General features: G+C 50.9%; 3 protein-coding genes and 2 pseudogenes across 4 annotated transcripts; 2 read left to right on the forward strand and 3 right to left on the reverse strand.

Annotated features, from left to right (window-relative positions):
- The first annotated feature begins 16 nt into the window (after window positions 1–16).
- Window positions 17–5087, forward strand: LOC112889761 (annotated as a pseudogene).
- A 363-nt stretch (window positions 5088–5450) lies between these two features.
- On the forward strand, window positions 5451–6902 carry LOC112888876 (macrophage migration inhibitory factor homolog). The gene is made up of 3 exons (XM_025955244.1): window positions 5451–5672; window positions 5827–6027; window positions 6612–6902. Exons 1-3 carry the CDS (start codon window positions 5562–5564, stop codon window positions 6645–6647), a joined length of 348 nt encoding a protein of 115 aa, XP_025811029.1. The 5' UTR covers window positions 5451–5561; the 3' UTR covers window positions 6648–6902.
- Window positions 6903–7063: 161 nt separating this feature from the next.
- LOC112888875 (mitogen-activated protein kinase 4) lies at window positions 7064–11276 on the reverse strand. 2 transcript variants are annotated; one of them, XM_025955243.1, is made up of 4 exons: window positions 11025–11276; window positions 10838–10918; window positions 9662–10087; window positions 7064–8066 (listed from the first exon to the last, which is right to left on the reverse strand). In XM_025955243.1, the coding sequence occupies exons 3-4, from the start codon at window positions 10082–10084 to the stop codon at window positions 7380–7382; spliced, it is 1110 nt and encodes a 369-aa protein (XP_025811028.1). In that variant the 5' UTR covers window positions 10085–10087; window positions 10838–10918; window positions 11025–11276; the 3' UTR covers window positions 7064–7379. The 2 variants fall into 2 exon arrangements, with proteins under 2 accessions (XP_025811028.1, XP_025811027.1); XM_025955242.1 differs by having other exon boundaries at window positions 10838–11275.
- A 1367-nt stretch (window positions 11277–12643) lies between these two features.
- LOC112889911 lies at window positions 12644–15436 on the reverse strand (annotated as a pseudogene).
- Window positions 15437–18175: 2739 nt separating this feature from the next.
- Window positions 18176–19755, reverse strand: LOC112890865. The gene is made up of 2 exons (XM_025957733.1): window positions 19271–19755; window positions 18176–18996 (listed from the first exon to the last, which is right to left on the reverse strand). The coding sequence occupies exons 1-2, from the start codon at window positions 19734–19736 to the stop codon at window positions 18251–18253; spliced, it is 1212 nt and encodes a 403-aa protein (XP_025813518.1). The 5' UTR covers window positions 19737–19755; the 3' UTR covers window positions 18176–18250.
- Between the last annotated feature and the right edge of the window lie 966 nt (window positions 19756–20721).

The raw sequence follows: 20721 nt of genomic DNA on the forward strand, positions 1-20721 counted from the left end.
CCACCGGCGAGGCGACTAACCTCCTGCTCCTCCCTGCCGCCGGCTCCTCCTGTCCTCTCGCATCAGCGCTCGAGGCCTGCCGTGACCGTCAGCCGGACCCACCCATCGTCACCTGGGGGGCTGAACTGGACCCCGCGCCACTACCTGGTTAGTGGTTCGTCTCGAATCCTTCTCGTTTACATTTCTACTGGGCTCGATGGATTCGTTGGAGATGGCTAGTGGTTCGTCCTGAGCCAGGCTGAGATTGTGTAAAAAGATCGTATTTTTAGGCCAGATACGCGCTGGATTCCCAAGTCGAATTGTGCTTGGATAGTCTGGTTAGGACAGTCTTGGATCAATGTAGATGGAATTCTTGAGTTAGGCTGTTCCAAGAATTCTTTGATGAGGTCATGAGGATAGTCTCGCGAGCGGCGAATGTGAATAATTTGATAGTTCGTGGGTCGGGGATCAGGTCGGATAGGGCTTGCCGTGACTGTGCAGGGGCAAGGATGAGGGGTTAGGTTTTGCTCGGCTGATTTGCCACAATCTAGCTACAAACTGCTTAGCGCGTGCAGGTTTATGTGGGTTTGACTGTGATGTTTGGTAATTTTTCCACCAGTTGGGTATTTTGCTATGTGACGTTAGGGCAAGCGGCAATGGATTTTGTAATACTATATATTCTGCCGAATGTGTTCATGCCAGATAGGCTATGCATATATTGAAGTGGGGGATATAGTGCTTTATCTATACATATCTGTAATTAGTCTTTGAATTTTTATAATGTTGCAGAGCCTAGAGTATCGTTGCACATTCCAGAGATTCTCCACTTGTACCTTCTACAACTCCGTCCCTGTCAGCAAGATGCCACGCCAATCCGCTATCTCGCTCGTGAGAGATCGGGCGAAGGTGGGGGCGCTGAAGCGTCTTACTCTGAGCTCGTCGAAGACGGCCGGAAGTAACTCGGCAGGGCGCATCACCTCTTTCCACCGCGGCGGAGTGGCTAAGAGGTTGCAGAGGAAAGTCGATGTCAAGCGGATGACCTCCTCCATGGGTGGGCATTGCCGAGTGGATCGAGTATGACCCGAATCGCTCCTCTAGCATTGCTCTGGTGCGATGGGTCCAAGGGGTACACTTCCGTGGCCACAGGATTCCACAAGAGCCCAGTAACAAGTCTCAGACCCTAGAATCCACCACGGCAGATGTCTCCGGTAGGTTTTCCCTTGCGACATTCTCTGGCAGAGAGTATAAAGGAAAGGAAGCTTCTTCTGCACTGTACTCTTCTCTGGGCAATGGAGATATTCCATCTGTGAACTCTGGTGCAGCATTGAGCTTACCGAGGATAGCTTTAGCCAGTGCCAAGTTCGCTTTCTTCACTCAAGTCGGAGGAAATAAAGAAGGAAAACAGACATTTTCTCTTTCTGGAATTCAAAAATGGGCGACAGATGATGCGCTTTGGGCACACAGAATGAAGCGTCAAGCTGCTCTCTCTTGGCAGAATGACCTGAAGAAGAAATATTTGCCTTTGACACAAGCTAACCACTTCAGTAGCTTGGCAGCAAAGTCCATTGGTATGAGTAAAGAGCCAAAAGGAAAGGTTGATTGTGTACCAGTATCTTATATATTGGCCAGTCACCAATGCCTGCCAGGTACTACAGTGATGAACTGTGATTCCTCGAAACCTTCTAAGAGTTCAGCCTCTTCGTCAAGTTCCTCAGCTAATCAGTACGATATCATTGACCTCAACTCAAAGGTCGGAAATTGCATACCATTAGCCAATGCACGGATTGGAACGTGGGTGCACGATATTGAATGTCGTCCTGGACAGGGTGGGAAGATGGTTCGAGCAGCCGGTACATATGCTAAGGTAGTCCAGGAGCCAGGTGCACAGTGTGTTCTGCGCCTTCCTTCAGGTGCTGAGAAGACTGTGGATTCAAAATGCCATGCTACAATTGGTATAGTCTCCAATCCGAGCCATGGTATGCGCAAGCTGAGAAAAGCAGGGCATAGCCGGTGGTTAGGCAGGCGCCCAGTTGTCCGTGGTGTTGCTATGAACCCTGTGGATCATCCCCATGGTGGAGGCGAGGGGCGTACCAAAGGAGGTAGGCCTTCAGTTTCTCCCTGGGGAAAGCCCACTAAAGCAGGGTACCGGTCACCAAGTGTGGCCAGCCGTAAAGCTTAGAGGCTGTTTGGAGTGCCGCCTAACCCGCCACGGCGTGCCTAACTTGTGGCGCTCAAAACGGCCGCCACACCTGCGGCGGAAAAAGTGTGGCGCGCCGTGGCGGGTTAGGCGGCACTCCAAACAGCTAGTGTGCTGGAACAAAGCTCACACTGGAATGGCCCTTTTTTTTTTGTTTTCTTCCTTATGGTTGAGAAAATAAAGAACAGGTGTTGGTGGCAGGGGGGGATTGTAACCATCAACTTGGTTGTGATGTACTACTTAGATAGCCAGCAGAGAACAAAGTAGTGATGCTTTCATTCAAATGTTTGTAATTATCTCCTTTTTTTTCTTGTCTTTTTCCAGATACTAGCTCGATCTTCATAAAAAACTGATTAGTGGATTTTTTTCTCTATTTCTTTTTCTTCTGTAACTTGTGGCACATTTGGTTTTGGTGCCACTGATCTGATTGGAGAAGGGATGTTCTAATCTTTCTGACCAAGGCTTGTTTCAGAAACAAGATACTCATATTAGTACACTATTCCTTTTCTTTTCCTGTCTCTTGCATATCGTTCATTGTTGATCATGGCTGTCACTGTGAATGCTGTATCCTGTGCAGGAAATGTAAGTTGACTATTTCAAGATAAGAGTTCTGATTACTTACAAGCGAGAATATGAAATTGGAAATATTAACGCAAAACCATAGTCTAAGTTTTGTCTTGAAACTGAAGTTCATTCATGTAGCACGAATCAATAAATAATTCCTAATGATAACTGATGCAAACTTTGAGCATATGGCCTTTTTTTTTTACGTCTGTTTTCTTGTCATGTACTATGTCCTGCCTCTTGTATTGTTGTCGCTGTGCATTTCATCGCGGATTCTGTCGTCTGAGGCGGGGTCGTGACGGGGTGGTCACTGGTCAGCGTAGAGAGAGGGAAGTAGGCGTCGGCTGGTCGGCGGCGAGCCGGCAGCTAACCGGTGCAGCGAACTGGTGTGGGCAAAAATGCAAAAACGCCGGCAGCCGCCGCCGGTTGATAATCTCCTCCTCGGCGCCCCCTCTTGCCGCCCTCAGAAGCCTCCTCCGATTCTCCTAGCGGCTGACCCCGGGAGCGTCTCTCACCTCAGCGCTCTAGACCCTCGACACATGTACACCATGCGGGCGCCGCGCGAGCTCCTCCTTTGCCCGTAGCCACGGCGAAGCCCACGGGGGCCAAGAGCTTAAATTACCAGCGGAATTCACTCCGCGGGCGGCGTATGGGGATTTGTACAAGCGGAGGAGGGGACGCATGGCATGTACGTCTGCGAGATCCGCTTCCGCCACCGGCGTCGCTGGCTCTCCGGCAAGTTAGTTCATGTCGCCGCCGTGCGGGGAGGCCGGAGGCGGCCGTTGCCATGGCGCGGCAGAGGGGAGGGAGGTCGAGGAAAATAGCAGTACCAAAATAGGGGGTTTTATGCAAATATTCGGATCGTGATTATTAATCGCGATCCGATTTAGGGGGTCATGTGCAATAATTTGGATCGCGGTTATTAATCACGATCCAAATTAGGGTGTATTTGCAAAATGTGTTGACCGCGTAATCCACGTCTGAGTGGGATATCCATAGCCGTTGGATGTATTCTTTGCGGCCAAGATCCAGCTCTAGTCCGTACGGACGCCGGCTGCCGCGACTTCCCCCGCTCCGCCTCCATCCAGTCACCGGCGGAGGCTTCCGCCGCCCACGTCCTGGGCGCGGCGGAGAACCCCTCCAGACTCGATGCACTCCCGGTGTTTACTGGGTAATTCGGAGGACGCAAGCAAGGCGAGAGGCCGCCTCGGCGCCGTCGTCTCGTCTTCGCCGCAGGACGGCAGGGCTCAGCGCTAGGGATGGGACTCGCGGCCCTCGGCCGCCGCATCTGAGGACGACGTCGATGAGCTGGTCTGTCCGCCTCCTCCCCCTTGACCTCCCCTGCTCCCATTAGTGCTGAGGATTTACTTCCGCGAGTTCAGTTTCGGTACAACAAGCTCCTGGAACCTGCGTCAAGGCATGAACGGGCTTGCGAAATCTGCGATGCAGCGTCGAACAGCTCATGGTACAGTTAGTTGAATCGATTCATCATTTGAGAGGTCGATGAACCCTGTGCTGTTCACTTGTTCTTATAATTCCCAGCAAAAATATCAGGATGTAGAATTTCAGATGAACATCGAACTCAACTGAACTTTTTTTTCTTGTACGAATTGCAGGAACTGAACTTTCTTGGTTTGCCGCTATCTGTATTCTGTAGAGCCGAGGGCGAGATCAGAGCTGGGCATCCAGAAGGAGCTGCAAATATATCCCCTACTTGAGCAAGACTCTGATACGGGGCTGTTTGCTGGCTATATATGTTCACCCACCATCCAGGAATCCCAGCTCCGTCGATTCATCTTGCCAACAAGCAGCAATGGCGTCGGAGGTGCCAGAGGACATCCTGATGCAACAATGGCGTCAGCTTATGTGATAACAGCAAAGAGAAGATTGCATCCCCCCAGATTTGGTCCAACTGGCCAAGCCCTGTATGGATAACACCAAATCCGAGAAAGATGAATTCAGCTAGGGGCAGATCAGCCGAAGGGACAGATGAGGTTCAAGCCCCTCCTACCAGCTGCTGGACCCTTGTTTCTGGGCACAAATGGAGTCTGGCCTTTTTGTTTCTAATGTTTTCTCTTTTTGTGTCATGGTTTATGTAACAGTGGGTATTCTGAACCCTGAGCTTAGCACTGAAAGTGTGAGATGTCTTCTTCCTTTCCCGTTCAAGCACAAATCTTGCATTCAAATGTACATGATAAGATCTTATAATGTGGTCGAGATGAAAAAGGATAAGTTAGTTAAGATCCTTGGGAGGGATGCGTTGGTGTTACAAGTGTCTGACAATGCATCGATGAGTTGATGCCGATTTGTAATGGATTCTTCATTTGAAGATGAGATAAACCATGGTGTGGGACTGCATGTAAGCTGTGTGGTCTCTTGGCAATGTGAACTGATTGTTAGCCGGTAGCGATGCTCTTTTATTGATTAGTACTTGTAGACAAGATGATGCCTAGGTTATGGTAGTTGGAACTGTTACTGTGCTATCTTATAAAAAAAAAGGTAACTGTGCTATGGGCCGCTTCACAGCTCCGGAGTTTTAGGTTCTGTTACTGTGCTATGGGCCGCTCAAGTCCACCTGGGCAGCGTCCCGGAACTTGCGGCCCAGTCCGTAGCTATCCTATGGGCCGCCAACCATCCTCTCCTCCGGTCGTGTCTCGACTGAGCCCGCCCGTCCGCACGCGTGGGCTCCCCATCTCGGCGATTCTAGCCCTCGTCCTCCACCCGCTCCCCTGTTCTCCTATCCACGAGTAAGCGGACCAGCAGCGCAGGCGCAGGGAGTGAGGGAGAGGGGAGCCGAGGCCGAGCACGGAGCACCAGCAGGATGCCGACGCTGATCCTGAGCACCAACGTGCCGGTGGACGCCGTCGTCGCCGCCGACATCCTCAAGGACTGCTCCAAGGCGGTCGCCAGGATCATCGGCAAGCCCGAATCCGTAATGCACCCTGCCCGTTCGACGCAATGCCTCCTTTGCTTGCACGTGCACGGCATCTTACTTAGCTCCGGTCTTTGAAGATGCTTCTGAGTCAGCTGCTACCAATGGACCTAGGGTTCGATTGTTCATTTTTTTTCTTTTACCTGCGCTGCAGTACGTCATGGTGTCGATAAATGGGTCGGTGCCCATGTCGTTCGCGGCGAGCGAGGAACCGACGGCGTACGGTGAGCTCGTCTCCATCGGCGGGATCGGCCCCGGCGTCAACGGGAAGCTGAGCGCGGCCGTGGCCGAGATCCTCGAGACCAAGCTCTCGGTCAGCAGGTCCAGATTCTACATCAAATTCGATGATGTGCAGGTACGACGCGCAATCATGTGCTTCAGCTCAGTTCAACTGTTTTCGCTCGCTTCCCTTGCCAACCGTTTGAATTTGTCTATGATACTCGATGGTAGTATTCCAGAGTTGAAATGCCTCTCTGAGATTGTTACCCTTACATGGATAATCAAGTGTAACAAAAACAGTATGTCTGAAGAAATAAGTTATGTGCTCCATCCATTAGGCTTCTGCTATACTCCTATTTCCGTTCTTTGGTAATGGAAATGGGGTGAGCCTCGTGTCGAAGAGAAAAAATATAGGCTTCGGCCATTACCCTGTTTAGTTTCCTTGGGTTTATTATTCAACCATGGATCGCAGCGCCATACAGTTTTCAGACGTACTCTTTCTGCTTCGTTCATGCTACATCAAGATGCAGTATCTAATGCTCACCATTGCTTGTCACCTTGTATAGTTGTATCAATTTTTGCTACTCATCTTGTATTAATTTTTGCTTCCATTGCATGTCTTAATTTCTGTGTGGATCATGCGGTGTCCATGGATACCTCGTTCAGGTACTCCTATCGTATGATCTGTATTCCTAAGCCTTAAATTCATATATGCTACAGAGATTCAACTTTGGCTTCAATGGATCGACATTCTGAAGAAAACTCCATCAAGCGACCACCTCAACCTGCCCACAAATACCACCATCAGTTCTTCATCAATAAACGCGGATGGTCAAGTGCTTCATGTGGATCTCCTACACATCCAATGGATATTCCGCTCATGTGTGAGGCAGCAGTAATTTATATGCTTTATTTCAACTGAAAGCAGCACCAGCATGCCATCGCCCTTCATGTACCTCATTTCATGATACTTTGTTCTTCAGTAGAATGAATGATCTTTTTTTTTTGGCATTTGAGCCTCATAATAACTTTGCAAAAAAAAAGGAACTTAATTTCACAGCATACATCACCATAGTGCCAATCAAAAGGAACCAGACAAATAATACTGAAAATGCAATTGTATCGCCCTAAAAAATGTGACAAATATAACAGGAAATTGTACTCATGGCACCTCAGAAAACAAATAGCTGGGGAATCAAGGCCTTTAGATTTGCATACAGCAGAGCAGATCAGAGTCTAAAATTACAAAGTTACGAATACCGAGATCCGCTTCACATACTCATACAGCAACGTAGTCCATGTATTACAGAAACAAGAAAACTCCACACATCTTATTGAGCACATATTTACACAAGAGGTCACCTGACAGCAGTCTGATACATATAGTGATAACTTAATAGGTGCTGTAATTGCAGTAAGCTCACACAAAAGGCGAACGTGTGACTATCCTAATGTAGCAGATCTCTGCCACATGTTCATTGCTGCCTGTCACATGCTCATCCCTGTGACGACCTCAGGGTGGTAGTGGATCATCTCCTGCCACATCATTTCCCGGATCATTTCTACGCCAAGATTTTCATCTATGTCAAGATCGATGGGTACTTGAGCGGGAGGGTTTGCGCTTGGATCATACAGTGGAGACATGTAAGGGTGCTCCAGAGCCTCGGTGACACTAATTCTTTTGGAGGGATCAAAGACTAGCATCTTCTGCAACAGATCGATGGCAAGAGGATGTGCTTGCGGGTACATGCTGGTCAGGGGAATGCCTGGGGTGTATGGAAGGGACTTGATGTACTTCCGGGCTTTCGGGTTGTCAATGAACTCAAGGTCAGCCTCACTCATCGTGCCAAGAACATTGACTATGAGCTTAAGCTGATTGAGGCACTCAGTTCCTGGAAAAATTGGTTTGCGACCAAGTAGCTCTGCAAATATGCAGCCGACAGACCAGACATCTATTGATGTTCCATAGTTGTCACAGCAGAGCAGCAGCTCAGGGGCTCTGTACCAGCGGGTGACGACATATTCTGTCATAAACTGACCCTTAGTGTTGTTTGTGCGGGCAAGTCCAAAATCACATATCTTCAGATCACAGTTTGCATTAACCAGAAGGTTCCCTGGCTTCAGGTCTCTGTGGAGTATCCCAGCTGAATGAAGGTACTTCAGGCCTCGGAGCAGCTACAACGAAGAAGAAAGGTGGCATTTAGATATTAGTTTATTGATAAAAAATAATCCAGAAACTAAAATACAATCCAACACTTAAGGGAAAAAATTGAAGACCTCACAGCAACAATCTTAAAAATCTGAAAAAATATAAGTAAGCTTTGGTCCTATAGAAGCTTACCTTAAAATAATTGAGGAGCTCAGACTATAGGCTCGTTAAAGTCTATTTGTCATATACTGAATCGTTTCCAATAAAAGCAATTCCTAAGCAAATGCAATATCTGGGAGCAGTAATTCCACTAGCCACGCTAAAGTTTACATTTTGAATAGCAAACATGCTACTTCAGTGGAAAAACAATAGCCTGCCAAACACATTCCCAACCAACACCCACTAACTAATATTATACCAAATCTCTCGTGCTATGTGGTCCACGTTGTCCTTGTCCCAGATAACAACTTGTTTGGACTTTTAAGAAATCATTTATTCCTTTAACCACTCCCCTAAGCTCTTTGTTCAGTTTGAAGCCTGGAAGTTATCATATATTTTCCCGTATGATCTATCATGTTTGGACGCTAGTCAATTTATCATTTTCTGACAGAATAGTTACAGATGCTGCCTGTCCAACTTGAGCCAAACTTCCGTGATGATTTATGTTCATGAACGTAAATAGATGTTGACTTGAGATTTTCAGAAAATGTACATGCATGCTAAGTTGTGGGTCCAAACTTTAAATGATATGCAGTTTTATGTGAAAGGAAGATAAGCTACTAAAACTTATCAGAACTTTGGAAACCAGTATGATTTACATTAGAGTATGGCTGATGCAGTAACAAGCCAACAGGATACCATATCTCAAAGTAAAAAAATGTTCCAAAAGTTGTGCTTTCAAATGGATATGGGTCCTTTCGTGCCTTTATCTGAACCCAGGAAAGTTAATCAACCAAATGAATAACAACAGAATTGAAAGTGCCTTTTTACCATCCTTGGAGAGGCACTCAGAGATACCACCAATTATAACTTTGGGAAGTATCTCTTGGTACCTTTCCAAGGACCATAAAAAAAAAACTCGTGCTGAAAAGCCAACATGACTAATCCCACTTAACCAGAAAGAGAAATGGAGGATGTAACAGATTCCCATGACCAGATTAAGTTTGCCCAGATGTGCCAACCTAACAAGTTGAGCCCAACAAGAATAACCCCATATCAGCCAAAATACATTGACGAAAAGATGCTTGATCCATGAAGTGGTTGAATACTTGTATCAAACTAACAAAACCAATATTGTATCACCACCAATCGCTTTTGCTAAACCAGTCAAACAGAAATTATTAAACAGGATCTTGCCAACCGCAACAATAGGTGTATTGTGTAAACCAAGCATGACAAGCATGGCTTATGCCAGGACTGAAAAATTCCCAGCCCTATTCTGATCCACATAAGGACAAGCATCTTATATTCTGATAGGATATGCCAGCAATTCCTAACCACGGGCATCCAGATAGAGCAGAGCATAAGGTGCAAATGAAAAGACAGCAAATTATTGCTGTGTTTATGCTGGAATCATCAAATAAAAGAACAAGAAAGGCTTGGCAACAGATCCAAAACTTACCTGAAAAAGGAAATACTGGCAGTGGTCATTGGAAAGTGGTTGCGACGACTTAATTATTTGATGCAGATCAGTGTCCATGAGTTCATAAACCAAGTAAACATCCTTGAAGCTCCTTCTATGCACTGGCATCATTATATCCTTCAGAGCAATAACATTCTCATGCCTCAAGTGCCGAAGGAGTTTCAGCTCCCGCAGTGTCCTTAGTGCATCCACGCGGTTGTCAAAGACATTGTTTATCTTTTTTATTGCAACTTTCTCATTGGTCTCACGGTTTATAGACGAGCAAACTATTCCGTAAGCTCCTCTTCCAATGGGCTTGATTGGCACGTACTTGGTGTCAATCTCAAATAGGATTTGCCACATGGTGTAGTAATGCTTCCCTTGGTTTCCCATGCCATTGGGGGGATCCACCATCATCGCCATTTTCTAGCAAGGAACACAAGTCAGTAACTTATGAGAAATCAAATGATGGACAAAGTATCAGCAACTAACTTCATACTATACATAAGGCAAACTCCAAGTGATCAACCAAGTGAAGTTCAGTAAGTTTCTTATATACAGAATAGTGTGAATTATGACCAGAGTCAACATTGATACAGTCACGAATTTCACTGGGCTTATCACAAAGCTTTTTTTTATTCAAGTCAGATGACCCGTTAGACTTTTCAACTGGAGAATTTGATCATGTCAGGAAAATTTCCCAGCCCAAAGGCAAGCTTGGAATTCGGTCCCACACTATACCCCGTCAACCCCCTTAGAATACCTCAAACCGAAACCAAAGCAGCAGTAGCTTGTAACGTATCTAGTTCACAGTTTCTGCTTGGGGGCACACGTTGGAGCAAGCATTTGACCATAAAATTGAGACACCCCCAACCCATTTCCAACGTTGCTGGAGCGCGAATTCCGAGAACAAACCCAAGCCAAAGTTTCCCCGGGTTCAACCCAATTCAATAATCGATTCGCCACCAAACAACAGCGCGGCAGCAAGCTCAGCTAAGATCGTCCGGGCGGAGCGGCAAAGAAAGCAACACGAAGCTGTCCCCATGTTCCAGCAACCGCCTCATCAACCGCGCCGCGCGCTCGCCAAGCGGAATTCAGTACCGGAGCAAGCGCGCGGCGCGACGGCGGCAGATCGGCCGAACCCGGCAAGGAAGGAACGGAATTGGCGGCCCGTACCTCGGGAGCAGGGCGCTTGCGGTCGTGCGCCGGCCGCCTAGGCGCTCATCACCAGCAACCGAGCAGGATCCGCCGCCCCCACTGCACGCACAGAAGAGGAAGACAGGAGCGTGAGCTGCGGCTGAATGCGTGCGCGGGTCAGAAGAGCGCCCGGGCGGAGGGAGGGAGCAGCAGCAGCAGCACCCACCGGCACGCGCGGCGTCGGCCTGCCGCCCGGCGCCGCCGCAGATCTGGGGCGCGGGCCGGCGGGAGGAAGCGGAGAGCGGAAGGCAGCGGGAGTCGCGGGGGAGGGCTCGGCACGCGCAGGCGCAGGAGCAGGCAGGCGGATGGGTGGGGTGGGGGAAGCGGGCGAGGGAGGCGAGAGCCGAGAGCCCGAGGGCACTGGCCGCGGCTTGCTATTTTTATTGCTCGGGGGAGACGGGTGGGAGAGGAGAGGAGCGAGGCACGGCAACACGTGCCGCGGGGGCGGGGGCGGGCGGTTATTTGTCAGTCAGCGAGCAACGGGCCGGAGCAGCAGGGGCAGCGCACCTGCGCTCCGCGCCGCGCCGCACTGCTGCCCGAGTGCGCGGGCGGGCGGGCGGCGTCGCTCTCCCCGCCCCCACTCCACGAGACGGCGGCGCGGGTGTTTCCTTTCCCTTTCGTCCCCACCCCACCACGCCACTCGCCGGCCGCGTCGCATCCCAGCATCCCATCCGGTTTTGACCGCGCCTCTACTCCGCGACGACCGGCCGGCCGGCCGGCCGCCGGCTTTCCTTCCCTCCCGTGCGCCGCGCACCGGCACCACCGCCACCGGCGTCATCGGCGTGACTGGGCGCGGGGGGCGCGGGGGGGGGGGGGGGGTGGAACGGTGACGGCCGGGCCGCGCGCATCGATGCGTGGCGTGCGCGGTGGGGTTGGCAGGCGCCGCCCGCGCAAGCCCGGGTTCCCGCCCGTTCTCCTCCACCACCCACCGCGCACGGACGGGGTTTCCGCGTGGGGCATGTGTGGGTCGGCCGCTTTCTTCCCGCAGCAGCCAGCTGCACGCAGGTTCCGCTCCTTTCTCTTCGCCGTCGCGTCTAGCCGCCGCGCGCGGCGACACGTGCCACCTGCCCATCCACAACCCACCGTACCAATTGCCATGCCGGACTCTGCTCTCTGCAGCCCTGATTTTTGTTTGTTTTTTTGAAACCCTGATTTTTGTTTCCCAGAGCATCTTGAGACCATCGTCCGGTTATCCATGGATGCAGGTTTTCTTTCAAGGAAAAAAAAAATCCATGGATGCAGGTACCTGACTGGATGGAAGCATCATCGCGAGCGGAAGCATGCTGGGCTAGGGTTCGGGTCCTGTCGCTTTTAGCCGCGCTACTGGATTCTCTGAATCTCATAGGGCATGTATTTCTTTGCTGCTGCGCGTTTTGTGGTGGTTAATAGCGTGATTGGTTACCTGGTCCCAGCCGAGCGAGGGAGATGCGAACTGCGCATGCTTGGTTGGGTGAAGCGGCGACTGAAAGGGTGCGTTTGGTTCCACGGAGCTGGACCAAAACTTTGGGGGTGCACACCTTGCTATAGTAGCGGGAGGAACCGGCGGCGAAGAAGCAAGAGTGGCTTAACCAATGTCTAGTTTATTTTCTCTTCGATTTGCGAATTGGCTCCAAATTTGCGATTTGCGAGGTGATAAAACTGTCTACTGAATTAAAAAATAATAATTAATAATATTTATCATTGTATTTCGGTGAGGCTTGAAGAATAGAAGGCCAAGATTACAAATAAAAGTTGGTTCGGATTGCCAAAATAACTCATTGGATCCTAAAGTTCTCATGGGTCTATTGAGAAACAAAATGTTCTAATTTTCAACAAAATGTGACCTCATAAATATAAAAGAAATCATGTGCTGATAGGTTGCACGGGCCTTTAGAAAAGTTGCATGCGAGGAGAGGACTGCGACTAAAAGCAGCTAGGCCGAGCAAAGAAAGCGGCGGAAATAGATGGTGTTCTAGGGGGGTTGAATACACCGACCAATCAATTTCTGAGAATATCCTAGTCACTTGCCAACGGGCAACCAATCAGCTGTATGTCCGCTGAGCCTGGCCAGACTGAACCAGCAAACCAATCGGGCCCTGACGGACTCCATTTCTCACTGGACATGGAAGGAAGTCATCCGAGTGGACCTGGTAATTGCGAGGTCAGTCTGGTACGAGTTCGAGCTGTCCAGTCATCTAATCCCACGCCGCAGCAGCAGCATACATGAAGGCATGCAGCGTCCATGGTTTGGTTGGTTACCGTAGGGATTAAACTGTTAACTAGTTTAATCACCAGTTTCGATGTGCCGGCCCAATAAAGACTTCGGTATTCCTGGGCTCCTGGCAACGGCTTGTATAGTTTTCAACCGCGTTGCCCATGGATCGAAATGAAGCTCAATGCAAAGCCCAACATCAAGAGGGAACCAGAGAAATGGAGATTTGACATCTTGCATCTACGGATCCACCACTGTAGTACTGTTCCTGCTACGGTACTCGTCTGATGTGTTAACACTCTGGCTGTTTCTTCAAGCTCTGTCCGTGCTTCCCACAAACAACCACTGCAACCATAGTGTCAGAACACAACAACGATGCAAGGCAGCTACAAACTCGCCGCAGCTAGTCAAGCTAGGTCGTCAGAACGGGCGGCGGCGCCCCATCGTTCTTGAAGGTGATGCTGTACCAGTGATCCATGTACAGGGTCTCCCTGCAGAGATGGATGGTGAAGCCGTCCTCCGGGTCGTCGCCGCCCGCTCGCGCGCTGAGCACGTCCTGCACGGTGAACTTGGGCGGGCTCCGGCAGTCCCCGTACGACTGCAGCCTGCCGCGCACGGGCAGGAGCTCGAGCAGCACGGCGACGAGCATCGGCCGGCGCTCGCACCGGACGATGGCGGCGAGCACCCTCCGCCAGAACCGGGCGTCGAAGTTGGCCTGGAGCAGCGTGCCCAGCACCCGCGCCTCCAGGAACGTGCGCTCCAGGTGCTCGGAGATCTCCCGCGCCACCGCCGCGATGCGCGGGTGCTCCCGCGGGTCGGCGCCGCCGAACGCGAACGCCTTGAAGTAGTACCAGTACTCCTCCTACTGCAGGCGGTGGAGCACCACCGGCTCCACCGTGCCCAGCCGGGCGAGGTCGGCGTCGCGGCACGTGAACAGGAGCTTGCTACCGTCGGCGAGCGCGCTCGGGGAGGCCGCCAGCGCGCTCCACGCCGACTCGTCGATGGGCCAGGCGTCCTCGAACACCAGCAGCGACCGCCCCGCCGCGAACCGGGGCTCGCCGAGGACGCGGCGCACGCCGGCGAGGTACTCCGGCCCGTCGCTCTCCCACACGGTCTGGTCCGGGCGGCCGCCCCGGCGCACGACGTCGGGCGTCTCGAACCACTCGATGCGCGCGAAGCGGCCGCGCACGCGCTCGTCGTCGCAGGCGTGCTTCACGAGCGTGGTCTTGCCGACCTTCTTGGCGCCGACGACCGCGAGCACGCTCAGGAACGGCGCGCGGCCGCTGGGCGGGCGCTGCAGCAGGAAGTCGACGATGCGCTCCTTCTCGACGTGGCGCCCGAACACGCACCGGTCCATGTACAGCGTCGTCCGCACCGGCCGGTCCACCTTCCGGGGGTAGCCCTGCACCAGCATGATGAACTCTCGCATGTAGTCGCGCGTCAGGCTCTCCAGGTCCTCGACGGCGGCGGCCAGCCTCTCCGCACCGTCGTCACCAGCGCCGCCGCCGCCCAAGATCAACCTCGTGACGCGGGAACGCTTCGCCTTGTTGAACGACGTGCGCAGCGCGAACGATCGCTTGCCCGCGGCGGCGACGGCGGCATCAGTTGCGTCGTCACCTTCGACGCCATCGTCATCACCCTCGCCGCCGGCGTTCCTGACGTCGTCGAGGTCGGTCACCTCGAGCGCGAAGCGACCGCGGTACATGCCCACGGTGAGCGCCTTGAGGTGGGCGAGCAGCTGCTGGTTGGTAATGTGGCGGCCCTCGGCCTCCTCGACCATGCTGCCGATGTTGCCCAGCAGCTGCTCCAGCCGGCGGCGGTGCGCGTCCCGGGCGCCGGGCGCCTGGCGGCCGAAGGTGTCAAACAGGAAGGAGAAGATGCGGCTGAGGATCTCGGACAGCGCCGCGGGAACCACAACCTCCTTGGTGAACTCCATGGCACTGATCGAACCGCCACCACTGATCAGAGATCACTCCACGAAGAGCTGAGCTCGATCAGTGGAGAAAGGTTTATAGATTCGGAGTAGGAGTAGTGGCGACGACGACCGGCGAAGACCGGTTCTGAGACGAGACGAGTCACGTCAGGACAATTGCCTATGCCCTCGCTCGCCCGCAGATGTGACCTTGACTTGTGCCGGCCCATGTCTCGTACGTTGAGGAGACGTCGATGGCAGGTACAAGAAGAAGAAGAAGACGCGGGGATCAGTGACGATGTGTTGCCTGCAAATTAAATCAACCGCGGGGACTTTGCAACCTTTGCTTACGCGAACGGGCGTGACTTTGCAGCACAAAGTCACCAATCCACGACCAGAGGCATCATATATTAGCAAAAGCCATCAATCTATGATTGCAGATTTCAAATGGCAACAGCGTGTTCATATATTATTTCCTCCGTCTCCAATTACAATTCGTTTGGACTTTTTTAATACATGTATTTTGTTATACACCTATATCTACCCTATGCCTATATATATGCTAGATACGTAGCAAAAACTATATATCTAAAAAGCCAAAACGAATTGTAATTTGGAACGGAAAGAATTGTCATTACTCATTAGTGGCTGAACATCCGATGTTTAGATTGCGGACCGAGTGGCCAGTAATTTTCTTTCCAGGCCACAAGTGCTCACCCTAGTTGTCTCTACTGTTGAAAGGATATTGGTGATGCCTGGGATGAATATGCGTATCTAAAAATTCCTCAAAAAATCTTCGCAGCGGTTAAATTTATCGGAACTTCCCACATTACGTAGAAAGTTCCGATAGGTAGGAACTTCCTATATATGATCGGAACTTCCGACAAATAGGAAAATTCTTGTACAAAATTCAAAATTAAACTTGAAACTGCAGAACTTTGCTGAATTAAAAGTTGCGCAATGATATTAGGAGACTTCTGCAAGTGATCTTTGCAAGCATAACAACTTGAGTACATAGATCGACACAAAACAAACTCTAGTTTAACAAGAACTAAATAGACGTAACAAGCACAACATATAAGAGATTTGTTCCCGAAGTACGTCTCTGTTGAGGAGCTCACAAAGAGCAGGATATTACATTAACTATTTTCCTTTCTCAATCAACCACAAAGTAGAATTAAGTCACTTACTATAAAATCCACGAAGAATGGGTAATACAAACTTTGCAGAACGCACACACGAGAGGACTCTCAACCGGATGACACCGAACCGTCTAGAAGTAGGCTCCAAGAGTAACAAATACGTATCGATGGATGATGATGCTTCAAGCGCTCTTGAGGTGAACTTGGCTGCCTTCTTACTCAAATATTTAAGCCTCACATCTTAACCTTTCTCTCGTCCAAATCCTAGCTCAAATCAACTCAATGATCAGCTCTTAAAGGGATCGGGGAAGTGTAGTGAGTGTTTTTGGAGATGTTCTTTGCGTAGTAGCTTGAGAAGAGGGGGCTGAGGGGTATAAATACCCAAACTCCAAAAACTAGTAGTTAGTATGCTGGTTAAGTGATTGTCGGAACTTCTAACCCTATTTAATCAGTCTACTCGAGGACCCCCTGTCGGAAGAAGCAGACAACTTCCAACAGGGGTTTGAACTTCTGACCCACCGTCAGAACTTCCGACATACATTGAAATAGCAACTTCTGACAGGGATTGGAACTTCGGACCCACCGTCGGAACTTCCAACACACATTGAAATAGTAAGAAAACTAAGTACACAAATGTATGATTTGTGTCTCTTTTAGATAGTTAGCATCTTTATTAAACACTTTGACATTTTCGAGCAATCCATTCGCATCTTTTCACGCTTTTTTTCATTTCATTAATTTTTGACCTATCCATAATTTGATAAACATATTAGCTCTTTAATTATGTATGTCATCAATACCAAAATCCAGAGCAAAATGCACTTTCAACTATACGCAACAACAACAACCACCACCAAGAACATGGGGAAATTTGCGTTGGTGAAAAATAGAAAATTATTTGTCCTTGAAGTAAAATAAAATATCTTTTGTTGCCATCCTACAGGCATGATTTGGAACGTACTCTTTTTTTTCCTTTGGGGATATAATGACGATTCTTTTCATCTATGTCTAGATGGACATCAAGCTAAAGAAAAAAGCTAAATCCAAGAAATAGTCAAATAAGGCGAACTATTTGACCATTGTTTCGGTGGATTCAACCGCCATAGGCGACAATAATTAGTAACTCTAAAATCATCATAGTCGGCAATAGATCTAAAATATTTCTAGTGCATTTTTTCATTAAGAAAAAGCAAAAAATACACCGATGCTTTTTAAAATTTACTCAATTATGTGAGTAGAAAAACTAGTCCAATGCAAAAAAATTAAATACGTAATTCTAAATTACTCACGTCTATCATCACAAGCAAAATTATTCTGAAAATGGCGCCACTATCTTGCATCGTTTCATATGTTTCTCATCAATTTAGGTCACTCACCCAGCACTGGCATGACTATTCATAACAAAATGAAGAACACGGTGAGGAAAAGAAATTAATATATCAGTGCCAAAAATATATATGATTCGTAGAGCAATAAAATAAGAAAGCATAGTCAATACATGGGCATAACAGCATAAGTAATAACTCGCCTATAAATCCACATAAGCATTGCTTAATGGGACTAGCGGAGCTAATCAGGCTGGGTTTTTACGATCATTAGAGTCCTGTCCAGTGCCTAATGTGAAGCTGCCACGAACTGTTCGGAGCTAGTTACGCGACAACACGCCGCCCGCTCGTCGTTCTTGAAGGTCAGGCCCGTCGCTGGACCAGCGCATCTGGAGCGATGGCACAGGGTCTCGTTTTGGTTGGAGTCTCCAAATTTTAATATATTAACTATTAATAAAAAGGTTAATAACAAATTTGCAGGCCTGCCTAAGGCCCAAAACGGATCAACGATCAGCAGCCCACCTATCTACGTGTGTCTACGTGACTTTCTTGAGTTGGGTCTTTGATGCCTTGCGCCCGACGATCGACCTTCCAGGACCCACGTCTCGCACGATCCAAATTCTATCTACTCTCCAGCGGAACATCGCCGCCACCTGCGCTAGCACGCAACGCCGCATTGCCGCAAGAACGGAGGCCGCGACACTGCGATAGCAGAACTGCAGAGGGTGGACTGACGGAACATAAGGTAACATTAGTACCTATTACGAACGTATCTTTGTATCAAAATTGTGCAATTTATAGTGATTTTTTTTAAGATAGGTCCTAATTTTTTGTTTGGCACCAGGGCCTCGCATTCTCGGAGACGGCCCTGTTGAAGGTGATGCTGTACCAGTGATCCATGTATAGCGTCTCCCTGCAAAGATGGATGGTGATGAAGCCGTCCTCCAGATCACCACCATGATCAGCAGCTCCGGCGCTGAACACGTCCTGCACGGTGAACTTGGGCGGGCTCCGGCAGTATCCGTCCGATTGCAGCCGGCCGCGCACGGGCAGGAGCTCGAGCAGCACGCCGACGTGGAACGGCCGGCGCCTGCACCTGACAATGGCGGAGAGCACCCTGCGCCAGAACCTGCCGTCGAAGTTGGCCCCGAGCAGCGTGCCGAGCACCCTGGCGTCGAGGAACATGCGCTCCAGGTGCTCGGAGATCTCCCGCCCGACCCCCGCGATCCGAGGGTAATCCCGCGGGTCGGCGCCGCCGAACGCGAACGCCTTGAAGTAGTACCAGAACTCCTCCTGCTGCAGGCGGTGGAGCACCACTGGCTCCACCGTGCCGAGCCGGGCGAGGTCGGCGTCGCGGCACGTGAAGAGGAGCTTGCTCCCGTCGGCGAGCGCGCTCGGGGACGACGCTAGCGCGCTCCAGGACGACTCGTCGACGGGCCAGACTTCCTCGAACACGAGCAGGGACCGCCCCGCCGAGAATCGCGGCTCGCCGAGGATGCGGCGCACGCCGGCGAGGTACTCCGGCCCGTCGCTCTCCCACATGGTCTGGTCCGGGCGGCCGCCCTGGCGCACGACGTCCAGCGTCTCGAACCACTCGATGCGCGCGAAGTGGTCGCGAACGCGCTCGTCGTCGCAGGCGTGCTTCACGAGGGTGGTCTTCCCGGACTTCTTGGCGCCGACGACCGCGAGTATGCTCAGGTACGGCGCGGCGCCGCCCGGCGCGCGCTGCATCAGGAAGTCGACGATGCGCTCCTTCTCGACGCACGCACCGGTCCATGTACAGCGTCGTCCGCACCGGCCGTTGCACCTTCCGCGGGTACCCTTGCACCAGCAGGATGAACTCCCTCGTGTACTCGCGCGTCAGGCTCTCCAGCTCATCGACGGCGGCGGCCAGCCTCTCCATCCCGTCGTCGCCGCCGCCGCCCAAGATCAAGCTCGTGGCGCGGTATCGCTTCGCGCTGTTGAACGACGAGCGCAGCGCCAAAGATCGCTGGCCCACTACTGTGACAGCAACAGCAGCGTCACCGCCGCCGCCGCCGCCATCGTGTCCGACGGCGTTACTGGCGTCGTCGAGGTCCGTGACCTCGAGAGCGAAGCGGCCGCGGTACATGCCCGACGCGAGCGCCTTGAGGTGCGCGAGGAGGTGGTGGTTGGTGATGTGGCGGCCCTCGGCCTCTTCGACCAGGCTGCCGATGTTGCCCAGCAGCCGCTCCAGCCGCCGGCCGGCGGAAGTTATCAAGCAGGAATGACAGTACCCGTCCAAGGATCTCGGAGCCGCGGGAACAACGACCTCCCTGGTGAACTCCATGCTTCGAGAGTTGAGCTCACTTCCAAGTGGCTAGGTAGCGAGCAGCTGAAGCTGGTCTGAATCTCTGATCGAGATGGCACGATACTGCTCTCCAGATGCATTTGCCACTGCCATAGAATGTGTGCAGACTTTGACTAGTGCCGGTCTCTTTGTCCCGAACTGCCGTATGCTGAAGGCAGACGTCCTTCAGGAGCAGTAGCCGGCGGCCGTATCAAGGCAGTAAGCACTTGTACTTTCTGCGCGTGTGGATGGACTGCTTCCTGGTTGCCTCTGCTGTATGCAACAGAGCAAACCATGAAGAACCTGACCATGGCTTTTCCCCTTCCGGCGCGTTTGGAAAGATGCAGGCTGGTTCCTATTTACAGTTCTATTTGTCTCAGTAAATTCAGTGACGGCGAAGTCTAATAAATTCGACGTTGGAAAACAGCATGTTAGGTCATGGTAGAATCCTGATCGGTTGGCAATGGCAACCGTCGGTGTGCCATTGGAGTTTTTAACTGAAGCACAGGGGATGGCATGCTGGACCCTGAAGAGCCACTCCAAACCTGAAACCTGAACAAACCGATCAAACGTTCTTGCTGACTGCTGGTGATCCTGCAGCTGCAAGACCTGCCTGCGACTGTGCATCTCAACGACCTCGTTTCGTCCACGCTGTAATCAACGGCACGCGACAGGTGGGCCAGGTAGTTAGCTGTTAGAAATCTAGGCAATTTTCGGTATATTTTAATTCCAAATATTACTAGCAATTTCATGACATAAATGAGTGATAATGTGTTTAAGAGATATGTGCATGTGTTCATGTTATTCTCACTAATAAGCATGAACAAATAATTAAACCAGAATAGGTTTAGTATGTACCCTAAGGCGGGACCAGTGCCGGGGGCACCGGTTGCGCCGTTACCAGCTGGAATAGACATGCTATTCGACTGGCTTTGCTTGAAGTAGCCGAACTAAGTCGATGCAGGAAGGTGTTCGCAGTGCAGTC

The sequence above is a fragment of the Panicum hallii genome, chromosome 4 (genome assembly GCF_002211085.1).
Source record: "Panicum hallii strain FIL2 chromosome 4, PHallii_v3.1, whole genome shotgun sequence".
In the NCBI taxonomy this organism is placed as follows: Eukaryota; Viridiplantae; Streptophyta; class Magnoliopsida; order Poales; family Poaceae; genus Panicum; species Panicum hallii.